Source organism: Centruroides sculpturatus, unplaced genomic scaffold (assembly GCF_000671375.1).
Source record: "Centruroides sculpturatus isolate CEXI.00-Female unplaced genomic scaffold, Cexi_2.0 scaffold964, whole genome shotgun sequence".
Lineage (NCBI taxonomy): Eukaryota > Metazoa > Arthropoda > Arachnida > Scorpiones > Buthidae > Centruroides > Centruroides sculpturatus.
In genome coordinates this window covers 33290-57583 of record NW_019385230.1, presented here as the reverse complement: position 1 = coordinate 57583, position 24294 = coordinate 33290, and the positions used below count along the sequence as shown (strand labels likewise).

The following is a 24294-nucleotide window of genomic DNA, read 5'->3' as shown; positions in this document are numbered from 1 at the left end:
TTAAATAAATAAATTATATATATTAAATAAACTTGTCAGTCTTCAGGACTATAAATTAAATAAAGTTTATTTAATTTATTTTTAACTTTATTTTATTTGAATTTAATTTAATTAATTTATTAAATTATCGAAAAGAAAACCATATTTCATCATTTAAAAATAAATATAAATTGTATAAATATGAATGAATTATGGAAAAATATTCTTAAAAATTAGTGTAATTTAACGTAAATGTATTTTGCTCTATGTGAAAATTCTCTAAATTGTGTACAGTATAGGAATAAAGAATTTTTAAAATGTGTTAGGTTGATTGTTCGGTGTGATAAACTCGTACGTAAGATAACCTTTATAGCCGATCTTATCCGTTTTCACCGGGTGCAAGAATTAGGTCCCCCTCTTTTCCAAGACTAATTACAGAATGTTTAGATGAGTAAAAATATGTTCGATTTTCCGCAAAAACGAAAAAAAAAAACGGCATCTAAAATAGTATAGTAGAAGCCGAGTTTTTCAGGGTAAGCCTTAACTCTCTCCCTCACCCATGCGAAGGGGGGAATTTCCAAAACTCCTTTCTTAGTGTGCATTCTCATGACGTACCTAACTGTGTACCAAATTTCAACTTTTAATTCCTAACCGTTTGGTTTCTATTATTATCATTACTATTATTATTATCAACCTATATCGATTGTAAGATAAAAAGAGAGTATTAATTACTTTTAAATTTTGAATAATTTGAATAACATACCTGACAATACGTTTCGGCAAACAAATAGAAGGAATATAATTGGTATCATTTCTGTCACTAGAAATGAAAAGAAATATACAGTGCATAATTACATATAATTATATTGTTATACAGTAAATTACTATATATAAATAATATATATTTGAATTGCTATATGAATATGTAATGAAAAATATAATAATTTTAGTGAGATTTAATTTCAAATATCTTAAAAATTTTTTAAATATCAAATATCTGAAGCAGTGGTGTTTAAACTGTTATCATCTACGATATCCTCAGGACTGACAAGGTAAAGCTGCAGTCTGTTATCACCGATTTCAATGAAGTTTTGTAAACATGTTATATTCACTCATACTTATACACTTAATTCACTCACTATTTACTCATTCTCGAGAAAATATCGATATTTTTTCAGAGCATTATTTATACTTTTACGGAAGAATGTTTTTAAATTGAGCGTTTAAAGTACTGGGTTTGAAGACTGTTTTATTATGTACATTTAAATATGATTCCTTTAAATTGTTAAGTGTAATTCTTAGGCCGGTTTTTAAATACAAAATTTATTATTACGAAAAATCAAAGAATTCAAAAATGCCTTTCTAACATTTTAAAAATTTCTCGGTTAACGCAAAAAAGTACATTTTGCAATAACTATTTACGACTGTTTTAAACTAATTTGAGAGTTTTTAGAGTGGTATTTATCATAAAAACAGTTTTAAAAACGAAAATTGCAGCCCAAAAATAATTCTCGCACTATGCACCTATAATTATGCTATTTCGTTCGCACAGTCTTTGCATTATTTGTTTTTTTTTTTTTATAACAGAATCCGAAAAACAAATTTCGTTTATGTTTAGAAAGTATTTCTTTCTTCTGCTATTTTAGATGCAAACCCGATTGTGAACTAGATAATAATAGATAATAGATTGTAATAGCATTCTCAAGATTGGCTATTTCTCTATTACTTTTAAGGGGATATACATAATTTTGTAATTTTTTGATAAACTTTAAATCTGTCCATAAAAATATACATCGCATGATTGACACAGAGAAGTACATTTTATGATCTTGTTGACAATGATTTAACCTACATGAACACTTATTTTGACACATTTATTAAACTTTTCGTAAAATAACCTACTCGTAAATCTACAAATCTTACGTTATATTACATATATCAATATCTAAAAATACAGATAAAATTAAATAATACAGATTTGATTAAAATTATTGTGAGGCCCACCATTTCCTCCCCTCTAAAATTTGTTGTAATTGTATATATATTTAACAATAACAATTCACAAATATATATATATATATGTATTTGTGAATTGTTATTTACATTATCTGTACGTATAATTTTAGTTTTAATCACTTTGTTTTTATCTTTTTGCTAATGATGTATTCGCTTTAATTAATCAGTTAGAAATTTTATTGTATTTTAAACTCCATGTGTATTATATATATATATATATATATATATGTTTGTTCTGTATCAACCAACATTGTAAAGAAATTTCGCCTATTTTTCCGATTTTAGGGATCCCTTTGCATATTTTTAGTAATATCAATTTAAAATAATTTAGAGAAACAAATTAGAATAAAAAAATTATAATTAACTGTTATAAATCTCACAGCATGCGAAGGAAAAGATAAGGAGATGCCCGTCGTTTCCCCTTTTTCGGTGGTGTTATATGACCGATGGTATTCTATCCATGTCACATGGACACACATCATTCTTCAATGACTAGAGAAGAGGAGGATCACTAGATTTACAAATTATTTCACCTTCCTCCGGAACAAAAGCATGATTGGTCAAAAACAAAGAATAAAATAGAAAGAAGTGACGATATTAACAGAGTGAGACAGATTAATAATACTGAGGAAAATTTTAGAATCAGTTTTTCGAGAATACGTGAATACTGGGTCAAGCGATTTTGACAGTATAGTTTGACAGTATGACATAAAATGTATAGTAGAAAGTTCGAACTGTGCAATGTGAATTCAATATTTATGCAGTAATTAATTGTGTGAGGCCTGGGCAGGTCTGAACCCTCACTAAAATTCACGTTAAAATATTTTTTCATGTAAAAAAAAGCGTAAATAATATTTTGTCCAAAAAACACGACGCGAATGTATAAACAATAGAAGAATATAAGTCCTAAGAGCAACCCATCTCCAGTTGGGATCAAATTAAACACCGATTTTAACGTCTCCCGCCATCTAAGTTGAGATTTCGTTACACTTAGCAACGAGCGACCCACAGTACCACTTAGAAAGTGAAAACAAAGAACAACAATCAATTGGAATGGTTAACCGGAAACAGAAAATAATAAAAATCCTGAATTTCAAAAACGCAGCGACTTCTCTCGAAAATTTCAAGTGTAGGACCAATTGTGTGTGTGCGCTTTTCTTCGTCTCCATCTTTCTTCATCCCGGAGCCATCAAGATGTCGAAGGAACTGTCACTCGCGAACCAGGAACATTTCTTCATTCGAGACTATTTTGGAAAGGAGAGGAAAATCCAGAGATCGCCACTGACTTGAACTTCCAAGATTGCGGAAAATTTTGTAAGATCTTTTCGTATCAAATAAACGATTTCTTCTAACTGTAGCGTCTGTCTCAATGCCGATAACACCCAAATACGACCCGATCCACATGTTGTCCATCTTGATATCTTTTCTCTCTGTCGGCAACGCCAAAATTGTCCGATTTCGGGTTTTATTTCTTTCTTCTGATTACGTTAAAATGGAAATATTCACCTAAATTGTACAGTGTATTTATTCAGCCCACGGAAAAAACTATAGAAGGAATTATGTTAGGATTTATCATTTGTATCGAATATATGCAATACATATTATTTATGCGTTCGCAACATCAATTTTACCATTTAAAACTAACTCACAACCACAGCATGGTTATCGTATAGTAAATTATACCATATACAGATGCATAGTGCGCATTATACATGTCTAACGATTACGATTGAACAACGATTGAAATTAATAAACAGTTATATAGATATAAGGTTTGTGTTGTTATCCTTATTTTTTATTTATGTCTTTTAGAACAGCTGTTTGTGATCTGTTTTAGATACGTACAAACTCGATAAGCAGGGGAAAAAAAGATGTTCTTAGTCACCACAGAAAGATTAAGATTTCATAAAAATTTCATTTTAATGATTGTAAAAATTTTTTGTATTATGTAAAGCAATAGTCACAGTGATGAATAAAATCTGATATAAAACCAGAATAACACTAATTAAATGCTACATTTCTTTTCAGCTATTTAAAAATACTACATAAATCGGTTCTATGTAACACCGTACGATACTAAAATACTTACCTTCTTACTACTGCAGAAGAATAATTTTAAGAAATAAGAATTCAGTTAAATAATCATGGAATGAGAAATAATATATATATACAGTATATGAATATGAGAATTAAACATATGATTCTTGGTTTATCAGTTTAGAAATTTGAAGAAAATGAGACATGTTTAAAATTTCTTAATATCTGTTGTTAGTTGTTGTTAAATAATGATAAGATATGATTAAAAATGACAAAACTAATGATTAATTAAAAATATTTTTATTATTTCTGTAAAGAATTTAGTATATTGTAGTCTTAAATTCACATAATAATGATGAATTCTTATGCATGACATTTTTGTTTTTGATATTTACTAATTAAATTATGAATTCGTTCTTAGTAATAGAACATTTATAAAATAATTTTTAATAATAAGTGATTTTCGAAGCTGTTCCTCATAATATTTATATCTGTTAACAATTCATTAAATGCTTTCTTTATATACTCTTTTCGCCATATGGGCACTAAGATGACCTTTAATCAAATCAAGGCCTCCGAAGCTTTTATGGGGACCGAGATAGATTAAGTCTCCTTTTTCCCTTAGCACTCCCGCTTTTCACGTTATTTTTTAAACATATAAAATATGTATTAACAAAAAAGCTATCTTAGGAACTTTACTTTTTGTTAGTAAAATAACATTAATTATATACAGATAGGAATCATTATGGGAATGGTCATCTAGATACCTACTAGGCTAGAACCTGGCCTGGTTGGTATGGACTCGTAAATTTACTCCCGTTCCGGAGAATATTCCATTCTCCTCCTCTCGACAGCCATGACTCAGGTCTAGGGATATACCAATACTATAAAAGTATCGATACCACTATCGGTATTGGTATTGGTCTGAAAGTATGGATACCAGTCAGTATCGGTATCGGGTATCGAAACTGGAAATCTTGAGAAGGTACACTTATCTTTTATACGTTCCAAAGAATATCGTGTAAAAATTCGCGTAAAAAATACATGCATCCTGTAAAAAATGCTCGATCTATAGTCCTGTTAATGGGCTCTGTGGGTACTACTACAGTATACATCAGTAGCGTGCTGTCATTGGAAGCGGTGGATGCGCCGCTTCCCTTGTATTTTCTAAAAAATAAATACATATTAATTTTAATTATATGAAAATAATCGCACAATATTTATTATAACCGCATTATGTAACTTATTACAAATTTCTATACTACACGTGAGAAAAAAGATAAGATTGCTATTGTAAATTCGAATATTAGTGGCAGAGTGGAAGACCTGTATTGCCAGCATCCAAAAAGCCAGATTCGCGCATGCGCTTTACAGAACACCAACCCCACCCGGTTTAGCCGGTGGAAGCCTACGACCTTGGGTGGATGCTACACATATAACGCTTCCAATTCTATTCGGGACCGGTTCTGGGCTGTTAGCCGCCCGCCCGCTAGATATTTGGCCGATTACGTGAATAACACTCAACCGATAAGAATTTACTGGTATGTTTTTATGATAGTTCTGTATAGTTGACAGGAGTTTAAAAAAATCCATTAAAATATTTGATATTTTTATTTCGCTCTCCGATTTTATATTACTCACGGATTTCGATGTTAAACCAGTGAATTACGATTTCGTATATCCCATCTTTAAGGGGATGTAGAAAAAAACGTGTACAATTCTTGTATAATGTTAAAAAATTAACCGTTACTTCGACAGTCTCATTTACAACTAAATTTAATGAATGAGAGAGATGATTCAGAAAAAGCTCTACAATTTATTTTCCTTACATTTACGATTTATATATCCGTTGTCGTAAAAATTTGTCTTTCCACTTTTTTTCCCCGAGACTACAAATATTCGAGTACAAAGTAACCGGTTTCGACTTATTTCTACTTAAGAATTAGTTAAATAATTAAGTGATTAGGGAAGTGGGGACACAAATAAAACCCTACTGAAAGAGCCTAAATTTTACTTAAACAAAAGCTTAACCGAACCAATCTATAGCCGAGTACAGTGGGGACTGATCTCTTCGACATATTAGATGTAATAAAGACAGAAATTTTTCCAGTTCGACGAGAGTGATCGAAAAGTTGTAAATTTTGGACATTTCTGGGACACCTGGTCCTAAAACGAATTAGTTAGAAAACAAATGACGGACAATCTATTAAGTTTAACATATTTAGATTTTTACAGCTATGGTGAGAAACGTTTAAAATTTACAACAACCCTGTCGCATCCTTTGAGATATACTAGTGATGTGACAAAAGAGGCATTTGAATTAACCGATATCGAAACCCTCGGGATTTGGCATGCATGCACGCGCTGCACATCTACTAAGGTCGTCTCTGATTCCACTCGTAGAGAGCTATTTGACTAAGTGGTTAAGATTTAAAAAAGTAAAGAAGATTTTTATGTTATTTTATGTACGTTTCTTTACAAAGCTATATTTAATTATAATTTTCTTTAAAAGTATATTCATACAATTGAAGAATATTTTGTACCAGGTATGTATTTATATCCACTACACATTTTATTTCACCAAGTAAGTTTTTATAATTTTATTTTTAATTTTAGCTCTTATATTATAGCTAGCGATTTAGAATATAGTTGCGTTATTGAAAATTTATTTTAAAAAAGTTTTGGCTCAAGATCATATAATGAAAAAGAAAACATTATTAAAAGAGAAGGGCCAATGCCCAAGTTAAATATAAACACTTCAATAAAAAATTTGTTCGACATTTTCACGATAAAATGGGTCTGTAAATGCATAAAAATGCAAAAATTGTTTTGTTGGCCTTGCCTACTATTTTCAAATGAAATTAGTGTGTGGAATAAGAATGGCTTTGACAATTTAGCTGGCAAAAGACACGAAAAATCGTCGATTCTTTCGTATTTGAATCAATTTTAAAATCAAAGCGGAATAGAATTTAACATTAGTAAATAATATAAAATAAATATTGAAAATTATAACAAGGTAATTACGGCTAATAGATATACTTTATCTAAATTAATAGATGTTATACGTTTTTATCAAAGCAAGAATCGGCATTTAGAGGGCATAGGGAATCTATTAAATCTAATAACAGAGGTAATTATATTGAACTTGCTTATTAAGTACGTCAGATAAATAATATATTAAAAATGCATTTAGAGAATTAACTGGTTGCTCCTGGAAGTCGGCTTCTTACAGAAACAGCTTCCCTATCATCGAATGTCACGGCACGCCACTGATTGAAATTTTTGTAAATGGCGACAGATTCAGTTGCATTTATCAGTCGAACACATCATAAGCAAGAAAAGACTAACCTTAATATAAGATAGATTAATAGACTAACTGATTCCACTCTAAATTGACCTCAGAAGAAACCATTTGGCGACCAATACACATACTGTTCAACTAAGGGCTATTTAGAAAAGTTTTGTTGCAATAGAAAGTAGTAAATAAGGGGATAACAAGTTGATGATTTTCTATGTTTACGCAGTTACCTATTCTTAATGTGTGGTGAAGATATAACACGTGTTTTTTCCCGTGTTGAGAGTGTCGCTATGGCTCCATGACATTACAATAGGTAAAGATGTCATTAAAAAAGAAAACGAAAATTATCGAATATCACAAAATGACGTGTTAAGATTAGTCATATTCATTATTGTAAACCGCGCTTAAGATAGGCGCCATCTGTTCATTTTTTTGTATGTCCGACCATCGAAAGACCGCTCGGAATCGAGTCTGTTTATAATTTGAAAGATAATCTCGTCAGTTGTATATATAAAAGGTAAGTTGTTTACAAATTGAGTCTTTGTTTATTATCTGATAAATGTATACTTTATATCGTCAATTGTTCACGATTGCAGATGTCTTTTGTGTAAAATTCAAGTCGGAGCTAATAAATGTTTTCGTTAATCTTATCTCGCCTTTTGATTCGTTCACGGTTACAAGAAATCACCACATGACAGCTGGGTCGCCTTAAGGTGACAGCTCACCGCTCTGGAGACGATCGAATAAACCTAAGAAGAATTTTCCGGGTAGTAATCCGTCTCGGATGTGTCGGGTTCCGTTCCTCCCCATCTACTCATTGTGGGCCTGGCAAACTTATGATGAGCTTAAGAAACAGGCCCTATTAGTGCCCACCGAGAGCGTAAGAGAAGAGAAAAGCGCCGAGAAAAGTATAGTGAAAAGAGTACAAGAAATAAAAAAAGGGGGAAAAATATATATAGGCTATACAATATATATCATAAACTTACAAACCAAAGAAATGAAGGATGAAAAAATTACTAAAAGTGTTCAAGATTGTGAAAATGCAAACTGCATAAATCGTGAAAATACAAAAAGAGTTACTCAGCCATTAGTAAATCCGACAGTTGCAACGTGGGAATGGTGCTCTCGTTGACAAAGCGGTCATAGAAATGGTTCTGCAAAACTAGCAGTTAGAATTTTCCTATATCAGGGCCAATCATACAAGATAAATAAGCTCCAAAACGCCTTAATGAACCGCTAAAAACCCCCTGACCGAGCCACCCGATCATAGATGACTCGGTTGTGCTCAACATCTTGTTAGAGTTGATGGCATGGTTGTGGACGTTAGACCAGCTGGAGCTAAGTTGGTAGGGGTTTCATGGAATAAGGTGACGAGAAGAGTCCACTTAATTTATGTCGTATTTGGCACTTCGTAGTGTCCAGAAGGGGAATTCCTCGATCGGACGAGGTTTTATTATTGCGACTTTACACAGATGTCCTTTAAGATGATTCTTACTTTTTCGTTACATGACAGAATCGACGGACTGCCCCAATTGTGATGAAGAGGAATTGGTAGCTCATTACTGGCTATCTTGTAAAAATCCGAAAGTGAGACGAGTATTGCTTACAGCGCTCTAATCAGATAACTTTGGCGAATATTTGTACTTGATTGCTTTTTATTCTAGTTGTAATTGTTATGAGTAAGCATACAATTGCTTGAGAGAACAAATCGTACAGAACCACTCAATTAAGATGAATACAGGCTTTTATTGATTCCTGAGGATATGCATTTCGTGCAACATGTCCCTCATCGGTCCTTCTTTTAATTTTACATCAATCTGGTTACAGTTTACTTTTGGTTAAAACATTATAAAATTTAAGTTATAGTTAAAGAATTCATAAAGTTAAAATAAACATAAAATTAACTTGATGCCAGAAGTTACATGTATGTTACATATATAATAGTGACAACTGGATTTCAATGTATAGGCCTAATAAAATACCTAAGTAAAATGTAAAAAAACATTTTTGCATTTTACTTAGGTATTAATTTAAGTATTTTACTTAGGTAATATCTGAGATTAATCTCTATCAAGATATTGTCTCCATAATATCACCGTCACATTTATATACAAAAACAAATGAAAAATTTAATGTATTTCATTATAATTAAATAATTGAAATGACTATCACTAATCTTAGTGAAACAAAATTTTTATATATGAAATTAATTCTCAGATTTATGATTTTTATGTGTTAATTTGTTTAAATATCATGAAGTCAAGAAAATATTAATTACGACTGTCGCAAATACTGCATTTTTATTTGTTGTTCAGTCTTGGCTTTTTACGAAAGATGATAAAGTTTAAGTGAGTAGGAAAATTCAGTTTCTTTTTATATCTTTAAATATACGCCGCTCTAAATATACTGTTTTTGTTTTTAATCAATAGTATATGTTCTTAACGATTATAAATTTTTAGACGTTTTACCTTAAAAAAAATTGTGAAATGAGAAGTTTTATTGAAAGAATTTATTTTACCTATTTCGGCATTAATATATTAGGTGACCATCTAAGTCCATTCTTTGTAAAATCTCATAATTTTAACCATAAAAGAAGAGAGTCAGCCTACTAATGTTATTGATACTAGACCAGCAACAATATTTTGTGGACAGTTTGTCCCGAATATATTGTGCCTCGTCCCTCACATCCTGTCGTCCCCATTGTGGATCTGCCCATCATCTAAACCCATGGTGGACCCTTTTAGCACTCACAGGGCGGAAAGAATAAAAACTATAAAGGAACCAAAGATTTAATTTTAAACCGATTTCCTAAATGTTTACAATTAGTGTAATTTTTGAAAGCTGAGTGTGTTTCATGTGGAAGTGTTTTGTTTATATCATATATAATATAAGCTCTCTAAAAGTATTTAAAAATTTTGTATTCATTTATTTTATTGAACATAATTTTATTACTTTTGAAATGTTTATATCCAAAATCGAAAAACAATGATGAAAAGGCTATCAAATACATAGTTTTAATTTAATAAGTATTATTTGTTGACAGTATAAATGTTAATTCAATTAATGTATGCGTTATTAACTTTTATGTATATTTATGATGTCTAACTTATAAAAAATGTTTAAAATATCTGTTTAAAAACAATAGCGTAATTCTTATTTTTCAGGCTTTCCCGCAGAAAGTATTTCAAGAACCCACTGATCTAAGAAAAATGAAAATCGTAATTTTTCAATAGTCTGTTTTTATATTGTATGAAAAAAATCTTCATTTGATGATAATATATAGGCCTATATAATTTACAATCTAATATAAAGTATTAAAAGTATTCAAGCAGTGCGGCCCTTCAGATCTTCGGGGCTCAAAGTTTACGGTTAAAAATTACTCTAATAATCATTATGAATCATATCATTAACTATTAATTAAATAAAAAAAAAAATAAGTTTAAATTAAACAAGGAGTTTATTTTCGTTTAATAGAATTTATATTAATATCCAGGAAATGTGGTAATTTTAATGGCATCTTCAAATACTTCTTGTAGTTTGTTTTCCAGTTTTGCCTTAACTTTACCTTTAAAAACTTTTAAAGATATTTCAATTAATTGATTTAGCATATAATTCATAGGACCCAAGCCGCTTAATCTTGCTTCCACTCCTTTCATATCATAAATTTCTACTTTATCAATCTTCGGCGATTTTCCGGGTTCATCACTAGCTTCCACGTGAACTGAAACATGGCCAATTTCTCCTTGTAGTTTTAAAGTATAACCCATTTTCATAAACGAAAGTTTTACGTTTGAATCTAATTCTAACACTCCCATTCCTAAATTACATGTGATTTTTTTAACGTCATTATCTACGGTCATTTTTGAATCTCCATCTCGATATACCGATGTTATGCCGCTGATTGACATGTCTTTAAATAGTAATTCTCCATTAAATGTAACGAACATCACTTTTCGTTCAAATCCATAAGAAATGTCTTCAGGAAGGTAAGGTTCAATTTTATAGCCGAATTCTGCTTTAGTACTTTCGATTAAATCATCAATATATTTATTAGATTCAGTTGTGTCTCGTTTTTCTAAATAAACAAAACAAAAGATTAAATTTGATTCAAAAGTTAGAACATAATTTATATCATTTAGAAATAATTTTTAAGTTATAAAAATATAAAAGTGTAATATTAAATTTAAATTAATTAGAAATTTTAACAAAAAATAATAGATATTAATTAATTAAGTTCAGTTACTTTTCTATATTAAAAATCTAAATTATTGACATTTCTCCTTACATTTTCTTAAATATAAACGGTTTATTCGCAAAATATTCATACTTTATTTCATCGTAATTAAAAAAAAACGTGAAAAATTTCAATAAAATAAATGTTTTCTTCATAATTAACATTAATATCAGACCACGAGTAGGCTACTTATTACCTTCACAAATCTAGAGAAATTTCTAATAAATTTTATGGTATAATTTTATTTAAAGTTAAAATCAATTATATGCAATTTTGCTAAAATTAAACATATTTACTAAGTTCAAATAACGATTAAATATTAGGATACATACGTAGATCGGAGCATTTTCCATCATAAAGAAGGAACAGAGATATTATTGCAAATATAGAAAACATCTTCATTCTATAAAGAATATAAGCATTTTTAAAATGGTTTTTCTTTTAGTAATTATGAGAAATGAAAGTAAAATAGTGCATGAACGTAGATAGCTCTGTAACACCGAATAAAAAATATAATTGTTATTTTAACAATATTTGTTTTGCATGACTACTCGTAAAAGGAGAATAAATTATTAGAAATTTATATATGCTGATTTCAATGCTTTCCATTGAAATCAGCATATATAGGGGAGATCGGGGCAACTTCGGCATGCGGGGCAAGTTTGTCAAGCGCTTTTTTTAAAAAACAAATTAAAAGGAGACTTTGGTTATAGGTTAGGCAGTTGAGTTTTATTGGTGGCTTGTTGAGTGTAGTGTTTTTATTGTTCTCCAACAAGCGTAGTTGAATTATCAAGCAAATTTTCATTTTCGTTCAATTCCATATAATATTTTTTTTCCATTTATATTGAATTGGCAGGTTTTGTTATAATTCCATGATAACGAAAGTTACTTTTCCTGTTAGAAGGATGTAACTTCAACTTATTCACGTGGCCAGATCGTGGCTTGGCATTCTGTTCTCAGGGTTGTACTTAATGTTTCGAAATCATGACTAGCGGGGTAAGATCGGCAACATAAAGCCACATTAGAAGCAAAGGATAAAAATCAAACAGATGATAAATGAAAACATGTTTGCATTTGTTATTCATGTATATATGTCTTTGAACTTGCATTTCGTTGTAATAATATTAAATGGGTGTTGGATTTGTATTTCTTTGTTTTAATAGTGAATTCCAACTTATACATTGTTAATAACATAATTTTATATACGTGCCTATCTTGCCCCATTACTGTTGCCCCTATACCAGGGGCAACTTTAATAAAAATAATTAAAATAATTACAACTTTACAAAAAGAGAGAAGTTGCCGATCTTGCCCCTATACCCGGGGCAACTTCGTCAATTTCTCTCTTCTTGTAAAGTTGTAATTATTTTAATTACTTTTATTTCCAAACTGATTTTAACCAGTTCTATAGTAAGGTAACATTCCAATAGACAATATGCAAAGCTTTTTTTTCAGTTTACAGCAGTATTTATTACACAAAATTTAAGTAAAGCTTAACATGCCGATCTTGCCCCGATCTCCCCTAAATATATATTCCAACAATTTCCATAGAAAAAAAATTTCTTGAATTTCAAAGAGTTCAATAGCAGGTTTTTTATATTAAATCTTTTATCTTCAATTCATTTCGTGTATTGAAAGTAAAGAACAAACACGGAATAAATTGTAAAAATATTAAAATAGCTTAAAGAAAATTAAATCAATATTTTGCTAGATTAATTCATTAATTTTATATCATATCTAACATGAATAGTATTTATATTTTTGGTTAAAATTTTGAGAATCATTCAATTATAAACTGTTTAATAATAATAATAATAAATGTGGTAATTGTAAATGAAATAAATATGTAAAAAACGTTCATTCAAGTGTTATCATTATTAAATTAAGAGAAGTAAACACTATTTTTCTGAATAATATCACAAGTGACATAACTATAATTGCACTATAGAAATTATTCGTGTTATACTAATAATGGATTTTAGAATTCAAGGAAGACGATGGATTATCTAGTTGAGGATGTTGCGATTACGCCCTTCTAGTGAATAGAATAGACCGGATCTGTCGATATTTAACCCACAACCACCAGCTGGTTTCAAGATAACAGATTTTTTTTCAGTCTTATATGCTAGCTAATCAATTTAATAAATAATTGGTGCCGCGAAAGAGTGTGATGCTCCTTTTCGTGGCCTTGAACGTTAAAGCCAATGCAGAGAAGTTTTACGCAATTTCATCACTCATTTTTACTTTCCCGACTCGTTATATATATATAATAAAGGAAAAGTATGGCGATCGGAAAAAAATGATACCCAAAATTTTTACATTTTTGGACTCAGGAGACTAAAACGACGAGAAATGGAAAAAATTCGAGTTTTTCCCTGTATGTATGGATAATAGTGTGTGTGGGAAGCACTATTTTCTTCACTCTCTTTGAGGCTTAATAATTCCTGTGCTTTACGTCGAAAATTTCTGAAATTTTGCAAGGAAGTTTGTGTATTATGGTAATTGATGCTATTAAATTTTGGTTGTTAAAGGTCGACGGGGTGGGGAGATAAAGGGATTCCTGTGTCTTATCTCCAGTAGAGTCTAACTTAATTAATGAGGATTTTACTCGTTATTAGCATTTACAATGTTTCATAAAACTCAACCTTACCCTCAAAATTAAGCTGTTTGCCATTTTATAATAATTAAAAATATAAAGAGTTTTTAAAATAAAATATAACACATGTCGCTATCAAAATTAAAAAAAAAATGATAATTAAAATTATTTTATTACTTAAATAAATATTTTAAAAAATTATTAAACTATTTTAAAAATTTCTAAATCTTTTTTAAGTTTGTGGACAAAAATTAATGTGGAATCGTGCAGGATATAATAATTTATTAAAATTAAGTTTTATTTACTTCATACTGATTACGATCTTTCCTGATTGATAAATACCCTTTCTTCCTGTCTCTCTCCTTCCTCCTGCACGTTAAAATTCCAGAAAAATTTACTTTAAATTTTATAATTGTATTTATAAAATTGACTACAGAATTATATATATATATATATAATTCGAAATTATAAAATTTTATTTTATGTATTTTTTAAAATTGTTTTAATAATAAAAATAAACGTTATAAGTTTTTACATTTACAAATTAAATTATTATAAAACAGTTTAGTAAAGTTACTATACCTTTAATTTCAAATTACTGTTTACTTTATCGATAACAATTACGATGGGAAGAAAATCGAGTAATTCGTATTTTCTTCAGGATATGGTTTGTGAAATAAAACACACAGTGAAAGATAATTATATTAAAAAACGTCATTATCATTAATTTATCAATCGTAATGCTGAGAATAGTGTCATCTGTAGAAATAAATAAAAGCTTTATAATCTTAAAACTTCATTCATAATATCTATTTGTTAAATAATTTCATAAAAAAAAATAATAATAATTTAACTTAAAACATATCATGTATGTTCATAACATTAAAAAAATTGAAATTTAACATATTTTTCAAATATAAAATTATCTTTTTATTAACCTGATCTACCTAAAAACTTTTATGCCTTCCTTAACCATGAGTTAAAACTCATGGTTAAAGAAGGCATAAAAATTTTTCACTCCTCTTCCCGTCATTTTGGCTTTAAAATAGTCTTTTTTTTCTCTTTTAATGCTATAACAGATAAGAACTTTAATAGGGTAGCAACCCTATTAAACTGTGGAAACGAGCTTGACTTATCTGAACTTGCCCTCTACGAAAATTCGTAAGATTTCGACAGAATTGGATCAGGTCACAGAGATTCCTAGCAACATCTTAGCCATTTCGTTCAGGCAATCATCTTTTATAATTTGAGCTTGCTATAATAGCTTGTCTATTTACAGAAAAAGCACTCGCTCCTTCCTTCCCCTAATTAAGCCTCTGATATAGTAAACCCTCGTTAACTCGGACAAATTTTTTTGAAACAGTAATATAAATTTTTCTAAGTTCTTGCTGTAATTTAAAATTTCTTGACAATAGAAAACTTATAATCAATGAGTTTTCAATATTGGGAAGTCTCCGATACCGTGCATTGTATTACTATAGTCAGTAAGTTGCTAATGAGTTTGGAGTTTCGTAAACTCGTACAACTTTCGCCTTTATTAATCCGAGTTATTTGGCATTCACTATATTTCAAATTGTTAATAATAATGATATCAAAAACTAGTATGTAGAATTTGACTCGTTTAGATCATTACGTTAAAAATTACGGCCGCGTGATATTTCAGTATTAATCTTTCTCAAAGATTTCGGGTTCTAATCTTAAGTAGACATATAATTTCTTTGGGTAATTTTGTAAGCATTAATTTTTCTCTAAGCCATTCTGTCAATCCTATTGTTTATTCGACTTCATTTAATACATCTGTATTTAAATAATAATAAAGAATTTTTTGAATTTTCTCAATTGTATTTTTTAAGTTTTTCTGTTAAAATTGTTTTTTGTATGGTTAGCCGAACTATTCCAATGCTATTTTTTCAATGTTAATTTATTCATTAAAAATATTTTTTTTAAATCGAAACTTTAACGTAATTATTTTCGATATCAAGATTTTTATCAAAATAATTATAGGTTAATTAATTGATTTTAATTCAAAAAGTCCTTGACTTTCAAACAGTTTGCTATTTCATACATAGATTTTTATGCTCCTAGATTGTTTTTCGTATGTAAAATTCGGATTTTGGTAAACAATTTAATATAATTAAGGTATCATGCGGTGACGTCTTGATTTTCAGAAAAAATCATTTTTATTATTTGTTTTCTTTTTAATTTACGGCACTTTTATCATTACAAACGATGGATATCACTTCCTTTGCAACACGAAACTCCACTGTGCGACTCTGCGACAAGTATTTCTCTATTACATTTAAAAGCATTTAAATATCATACAATGCTATTATATACCTATATATTTATTTAAATAAGGTTCGAAAGAGTTATTTAATTACAACACTATCACTACTATCAGTGTGCTTTACAACGTTTTAAGTAATCAATGATAATTTTTTTTTTTGCAATTGATAACATTAGATAATGTAGATTCGACCCAGTTAGAGAATATGAAAAATATTATCTGAAACATTTAATAGTTAGATATATAAAGTGTTTAAATATTCTACTTATTAGAGACATTAAGCAATTATAATTTACCAGAACACTTATTTAAATTACTCGTTTTATAAAAACATTTTAACATTATGATATTAAATTTAACATTAATAATTTTATTTCTGTTTAACTTCAGAGAATCGAAAGGACGTGAGTATGAATATATTACATTATATATTATAGTAAAAATTTTATTGCTATTCACTTTTTACTAATTATTTTTTATTCTCTCTACTTGATACACGAGAAAATATTAAAATTTAATTTTAATTTTTTGATTATCGCTTTTGTTCGAATATGATTTTGCTTGCTTTCCTACTTAGGTAGATGCTCCATGTATTATTTTTTCAAATTATAGTTTACTTAAATGAAAATTAATAGGATTTTAAAAAATAAAAAGGATAATAAGTTGACTAAAATGGTTTTTTTAAACGCTATTAATTCATAATATTTGAAATACAATATAAAAATTTTATGTAAGAAGATTGGTGATAATATTCACTTTAATGTTGTAGACTGTCAATAAAAAATTGGATTTGATTATTATTGCGAGGAAAAGCAGATTATAAAACCAAATAATATGATGACGACAAATAGATGATCGACGAGATGAATTAGAATTTTTCGTCAGGAATTATAACATATAAGCTCTATGGTCCCCTCATTTTTATCAATTATAAGCGATTACAACAAGTGTCACTAACATTGAAGAAAGATGAAAATGACAACTGATTCAAACTAATCAAGAAAATTATGATTCCAAAAAAACGTCTAGGATTCTTCTCAATGATAGTATTATAGTCTATTACTGCAACGGCCATTTTGTAACGAGATAAAATAAAACTATGAAAGGATTTCTCTTTCATAGTTTTACTTTATCTCATTTACAAAGACTAGAATCTTCTGGCGAAAAACTTATCGTAATTTTATTTNCAATTTAAAGTTCCACTGACAGAAAAATTACATTCTTGTAGCTCTAGATCCATGGGATTCACCAATTTCGCTCTCCAAGATATGTTAAAAAGAAACAAACCCGAAACGGAAATGGAATATGCGGGATTGCATGACACTATGGCGTGCAATCGGAATTCACAATGATTCAAGAAAGATTAAATAATCTCTTGTGATTAGTATTGAAAAAAAAATGGTATTAAGTACATTGAAGAAAGTGAGATAATTGGCCGATTTGCAAATACCAATTTGCTGCAAAAATTGTTCCTATAGAAATACTGAATCCCGAAGTGACCGAACTATGACTAAGTAAAATGTGTCCTGTTTACTGTGTTAAGTGTAAAGTTAGCCGTAAATCTTGATGAATACAGGAGTGTAATTTTAAATTTAATCGCCTTAATTAATTAATAATATTCGCGAATCACTTTATACATTTCTTACTTGGTACCCGAAAGTACCAAATAAACTGCACCTTGAAAGTACATTTGGTACTTTCAAGTATCACAAATTAACAGTTTTAGATTCTTACATTAATTAAACTAACTATAATGTAAATTATTAGGCCTGCTTTTAATTTAAAAAGAAATATTTTATGGAGGAAATCGTGTGATATAAAAAGTAATTCTTATCCTTTCTGATATTTAGAAATAATTTATCAATATATAATTATAAGTAGGCTATAATAATTATTAGTAGTTTTGATGTTTGTAATTTAAACAAATTCATTTTAACTTTAGTTACTGAAGATGAAGAGGATCAAGATGTAGCAAATAAATACATTAGTAAAGTTCTAGACAAGACAGCGAACTTTATTAACGAACCTTTTTATTTAAATAATTACAACTTAACGGCAACATTCAATTTATTACCCGTCAAGATACGTTCAGTTTGTTTATTTAAAGATGGAGTTGCAACTGGAATAAAACATATTGAAAGATTCGGGAATGTAAAAATTATATATAACAAGTATGACATGCTAATTAAATCAGTAGTCGCGATGAATGAATTAACTATCAATTATAATGTAACTTGTTCTGTTTTAAATTCTAAGATTAATATGACATTTAGATTATTAAGTGATTCTATAAAATCAAATATGACACTAAAACTAGTGCGAAACAGTAATGTGGTATCTCTAGAAGATTTTTCTCTATATTACTTTGCAAATTTAAGAATTTTTATAAGACATCCAGAAAATAACCTAGAGCTTACAAAACCTATACGAAGAGAATACATGAATCATCCATTTTCTTTTGAAGAAATAGAAATATATATTAAAAGATTACTTTCTGAGAATGTTGCAATGACTTTATATCCAAAAGTATGGATTTATTAAAACTTGTTAAATACTTTATTTACTAAATGTGTTATCTAATATAAAAATGATGTTTAAATATTTTTTCTGCCCTGTGGGCACTAAGAGGGTTTTTAAAGCAGGCCCATTATGGGTTCAGCCAGGCCCACAATGGGGCGACCGGGTGGTGAGGGATAGGGCCCGTTATATCCGAACGGACCACCCCCAAAAATTTCTGGGGATTTTTTGACTCGTCCGGATTCGATCCCAGGTCGCCCAGGGTCAATCCGGTCCGGATTGGCCACTCGGCCATCCGGCCGTCTATTTAAATATTATGTACTATTAGTAAATATAGTATAAATTAACTTATACTATTTAAAAAATTCTTTCTATGAATTTAAGCAAAAGATTTGTTATATTTTGCTAGTAAAATCATAATATAAAATTAATATCATTAATAAATACAAAAAGAAAAAAAATAAATAATAATAATAAACTTGATTATAAGAGCATAAAGGTTCATTGTTTTTGTCGTAATTTGAAATGTTAACTTCATATCAATTAGAAAATAAAAATAAAAATGTAAAGTTTTATATTTGTTTTATATTTCTTATTTTTGATCACTAAATAAAGTTTAAATGTTAAAAGAAATATGTGGACGCATTAAAATATAAGAAATTAAATTTTCAAAAATAATATAGAAACGATAAACTGACTAAATTATTTTGTTTTTATTTTAACCAGTATTCTTCATAATTAAAATGGCAACTTTTCCTGTACAGTGGTACAGTACCCCAGGATACGAAATTAATCCGTTCCGAAACTGAAATCGTATCATGAAAATGTCATAAGATGAATCATTTTTTCCCATACGATTACATGTAAAACCAAATAATTCGTTCCAACACGAAAAACACACTCAAATTAAAGCTAAGTAGTACATTAAAAAAATAACTATAGTAAGGAAAACACTTCAAAATGCGTTTTGTAGTTGTAAGTGTATAAATAACCATAATAGAATAATAATTGATGAAAAAAATGTAGTTTTATTTGCGCTTTACCTTTGAGGATAGACGACGGTGGAGGTGTAAACTGGTGGCGGAAGAGAGGGAAAAGGAAAATGATACTAAAACTTAACTTACATAACAAAATGTAACAATAACGTAAAAATAACTTAGAAAAGATAAAAAATTAGTGTTGTTTTATAGGTATATATTTTAAATTTTTATTCACTGCTTTTTGCTTTCTTTCCTTCACTTCCACCAGCACTTTCACTGGATAGAGGTCGCTTGATAAAATATCTATCCAAAGAGATTTGGCTTTGCCTATTTTTTAAAATGACTTAGACAAATGTCATTACTCCGAGCAGCAATACGGCCAGTGTGAACATTTTCGGGTTGTTCCTTTTCAATAAAATCAATCACTTTCTGATAATACCTCAAGATTTCCTTTATCGAGTAAGATCCTTCCACGACGAAGTAAACACGCGGACTGAGACCGATGAACAGAAGTGAATAAAAAATGGCGCTACGAACTAATGTAACGTCGTATGGTGAGTTTTTGTTCGTATCGTGGAGCAAAAATATGTTTGAATTTCATGTCGTATCCTGAAAATTTCGTATGCTGGGGCATTCGTATCCTGAGGTACCACCGTATTTCGTTAAACCAGAAACAAATACTAAACTTTCATCCTTGTTTATTCTCAATTTAAAGTTCCACTGACAGAAAAATTACATTCTTGTAGCTCTAGATCCATGGGATTCACCAATTTCGCTCTCCAAGATATGTTAAAAAGAAACAAACCCGAAACGGAAATGGAATATGCGGGATTGCATGACACTATGGCGTGCAATCGGAATTCACAATGATTCAAGAAAGATTAAATAATCTCTTGTGATTAGTATTGAAAAAAAAAATGGTATTAAGTACATTGAAGAAAGTGAGATAATTGGCCGATTTGCAAATACCAATTTGCTGCAAAAATTGTTCCTATAGAAATACTGAATCCCGAAGTGACCGAACTATGACTAAGTAAAATGTGTCCTGTTTACTGTGTTAAGTGTAAAGTTAGCCGTAAATCTTGATGAATACAGGAGTGTAATTTTAAATTTAATCGCCTTAATTAATTAATAATATTCGCGAATCACTTTATACATTTCTTACTTGGTACCCGAAAGTACCAAATAAACTGCACCTTGAAAGTACATTTGGTACTTTCAAGTATCACAAATTAACAGTTTTAGATTCTTACATTAATTAAACTAATAATAAATCATTATTTTTTCCATAATTATAAATTATAAATTCAATTACAATAATTTGTTTTATAAAATCAATTTCTTCCCATTTCTCTCAAGAGCACCACAAATACACTTGAAGTCGACCATAATTTCAACTTTTTCAAATTATAAATATATTCAATCAGTATCAAGATTATTTAAAAGTGATTAATATTAATTTCCAGTAATTTATTTATTATTAGCAAATATTACTATTGTTTATAATTAAACTTTCTCTATTCGTTAGTATTTGGAAAAGATCTAATAATATTTGTGAAATTTTAAATAATTTTGGGAAAAAGTTTTAATTCCTATTTCAATTAACTAGAAAATATTACTTAAATAAAACAGACAAATTTTAATTTGACGAGATTAAAAACAAAATTTATTTGTATACTTCAACATTAGTCTTCTTCTTCTGTTGGAAATTTATGATTTTTAATTTCATCATCTAATATTTCACGCAATTTCTCCTCCATTTTCTTTCTGATTCGGCCACTAAACAACTTGATTGCAGATGCAGCGATTCTATCTGCAGCGTAATTTAGTGGTCCTAAACCCTTAACCTTTACTTTTGAACCTTTAATATCATATATTTCTACTTTATCAACCGAAGGCAATTTTCCGGAATTTTTATCAAAGCTAAACTCAAAATGAACTAATGCAAATCCAATTTCTCCTGTCAAAGTGACTTTTGGGCCAAGTTTCATAAATGTTATTTTAGCTTTTGATTCAAATTCTAATACTCCCATTCCTAAAGTAACAGCAAATTTCAGAACACCGTCTTTAGCAAAAAGTTCACAGTCTCCTTCACGATGGATTGTAGAAAGGCCATAGATGACAGTATCTGATAGTTTTGCTTCTCCTCGATAGGTAATAAATAAAACCTTCTTCTCAAATTCAAATGTTAAATTTTTAGGTTGTAGTGGATCTATTTTATGCTTATAAGCCAGTATTGCAGATTCTATCACTTTATCGACAAATTCGTCACAGGAATTTCCTTCCACTTCATCTAATAGAAGAAAATAAAACTTATTTTAGAAATTTTTTAAAAAAATTATACTTTTATCTATTGTTTGAATGATATATCAAGCATAATAAAAGAAATTATCGTATTTACTGGCGTATAAGACACACTTTTAACCGAAAAATAGTGTCTGAAAATGTTTTATACGCCATCAAATAATATGTATAAATAGCTTGAAATTAAAAATAAAATTTTAATATTTTATTTAGACATTATATTTCTTTTATGTGAAACAAATTCTCTTAATTAAGGTATATTTATACAACGTATTATAGATACATTGATTGGTAAAAAAATTAACTTTTTACTTACGGTTACAATTTCCACAAGAAAGAAGTATAAAAATGAAGATAAAACGTGATAATATTATTACATTAAACATTTTTTCTTCTTTTTAAATTCAGTTATTAATATTTTCTATATTTAAAGATATTATGTGTTTACTAACAGTCATCCAATGTAAATTTAAAAAATGTTCCTAATTTAGATACCTTGACATTACCTGCAGATTTCATATTATATTATCATTTGCTGATAATTTGTGATAAATTATGTGAATTGACATATATTTTTTCTTATTGTAAATACAGGTATCAATAGATATTATTGTTAGACAAACACACACCCTGTAAATTTTTCGAATATATCTAAGATAATAAATTGTTCATAATTTACACTTGATATGTTTAATGAGAACTAACACATGTTTGTTGCAAAACTTAATGCTGTACTTAGCAATAATAAAACAAAACACGAGAAATTTAGACTTTTAATTTTAATTCTACCATTATTTATGAAGTTACAATAAAATTATCTATTACAGGCACATCAACAATACAAATTTATTTACTTTAATTTAAATTGATAAAATACATAAAAATGTAAATGATTTGATAAAAGAAGAACCAATCGCTTTTAAAAGACTACCTAGCCTATACAATTTAGTTTAGGACAGACGAGCCTTACTCGATTAGATTTGGCCAGCATGTATGAGGAATATGAAATTCCGACAGTTTCCTGGAATGTTTTGATTTTTATGAGCATGTTGATCTGAATTATTCGTGATTCAAGGACTCGTGATTAAGTCTCTCTCTCTGTTTTTTCTAGCTGTTTGAGTTTTTCCGCTCTTTGGAAACTAAAAGAGACTTTGTAATCATATTCAGAATGGTTTCTGCCTTTACAGCTAACAGTCTGAATTGGGACTTGACTAGTAATGAGAAATGAACCCACTGTATCCAGATTAACATGCCCATAAAAATCAAAATATTCCAGAAAAATGTCGGAATCTGGTCCAGATTAGTGAACTCAGACTCTAATCTGGATTACCAAGATGCGTTTACTGCCATTAAAGTTTGAGGATAGGCCTATATTAGATTCTAATCTGAATTTCCCTTGATAGTAGATTATTTTGTCAGAAAAATATAAATGAAAAACATAAATATAATATGAAATATGATTGGCAATACAAATTATTCAAATGGTTGAGACAGTTAAGGCGTTAACCTACCACTGTGATGGAAGCAGATATAACAAAGTTGCAATCAGTGGCGTGCTGTCATTGGAAGCGGTGGATGCGCCGCTTTCCTTGCATTTTCTAAAAAATAAATACGTTGTATTGTATACTGGCACAATGAAGTGACTTTTCTTCAACACTAGGCAAGTTTCAATCTTTATTCAGCTAGCTGAATAAAGATTGAAACTTGCCTAGTGTTGAAGAAAAGTCACTTCATTGTGCCAGTATACAATACATAAATACAACACGGTTTCGACAACAACGACATTATTTTTAACAGAATCGCTAGAAGCACTAATACATCATATATTTATATAACCCATCGAACTAGTATCTGTTAGTGTAACAATATGCGAAAAACTTGCACTAAAAGCGCCCTAGCGAAAACTTTAAATTTACAATAAATTATTTTTATTCGTAATAAGAATTTATTATTTATACCACAAAATAATATGAATAACTTGTACGCCTCGTGTTCGTAAAGTGTACAAGTTTTTTAAATAATTCGAAGGCAATGGTAAAAAACTAT

General features: G+C 29.1%; 4 protein-coding genes across 4 annotated transcripts in view; 1 reads left to right on the top strand and 3 right to left on the bottom strand.

Moving 5' to 3' along the window:
- LOC111636477 overlaps nucleotides 1-4162 on the bottom strand; it is a 5948-nt gene extending 1786 nt beyond the window's left edge. The window contains exons 1-2 of the mRNA XM_023381735.1: nucleotides 4085-4162; nucleotides 743-799 (exon numbers count right to left, since the gene is read on the bottom strand). Coding sequence (XP_023237503.1) covers nucleotides 743-791 — 49 coding nt within the window. The 5' untranslated portion in view covers nucleotides 792-799; nucleotides 4085-4162. The remainder of the gene's footprint in view (nucleotides 1-742; nucleotides 800-4084) is intronic.
- A 6428-nt stretch (nucleotides 4163-10590) lies between these two features.
- Nucleotides 10591-14887, bottom strand: LOC111636475. The gene is made up of 3 exons (XM_023381733.1): nucleotides 14743-14887; nucleotides 11897-11967; nucleotides 10591-11405 (listed from the first exon to the last, which is right to left on the bottom strand). Exons 2-3 carry the CDS (start codon nucleotides 11964-11966, stop codon nucleotides 10813-10815), a joined length of 663 nt encoding a protein of 220 aa, XP_023237501.1. The 5' UTR covers nucleotide 11967; nucleotides 14743-14887; the 3' UTR covers nucleotides 10591-10812.
- Nucleotides 14888-16654: 1767 nt separating this feature from the next.
- LOC111636476 lies at nucleotides 16655-19055 on the top strand. The gene is made up of 2 exons (XM_023381734.1): nucleotides 16655-16851; nucleotides 18390-19055. The coding sequence occupies exons 1-2, from the start codon at nucleotides 16791-16793 to the stop codon at nucleotides 18986-18988; spliced, it is 660 nt and encodes a 219-aa protein (XP_023237502.1). The 5' UTR covers nucleotides 16655-16790; the 3' UTR covers nucleotides 18989-19055.
- A 2543-nt stretch (nucleotides 19056-21598) lies between these two features.
- Nucleotides 21599-22758, bottom strand: LOC111636478. The gene is made up of 2 exons (XM_023381736.1): nucleotides 22565-22758; nucleotides 21599-22237 (listed from the first exon to the last, which is right to left on the bottom strand). The coding sequence occupies exons 1-2, from the start codon at nucleotides 22632-22634 to the stop codon at nucleotides 21630-21632; spliced, it is 678 nt and encodes a 225-aa protein (XP_023237504.1). The 5' UTR covers nucleotides 22635-22758; the 3' UTR covers nucleotides 21599-21629.
- Between the last annotated feature and the right edge of the window lie 1536 nt (nucleotides 22759-24294).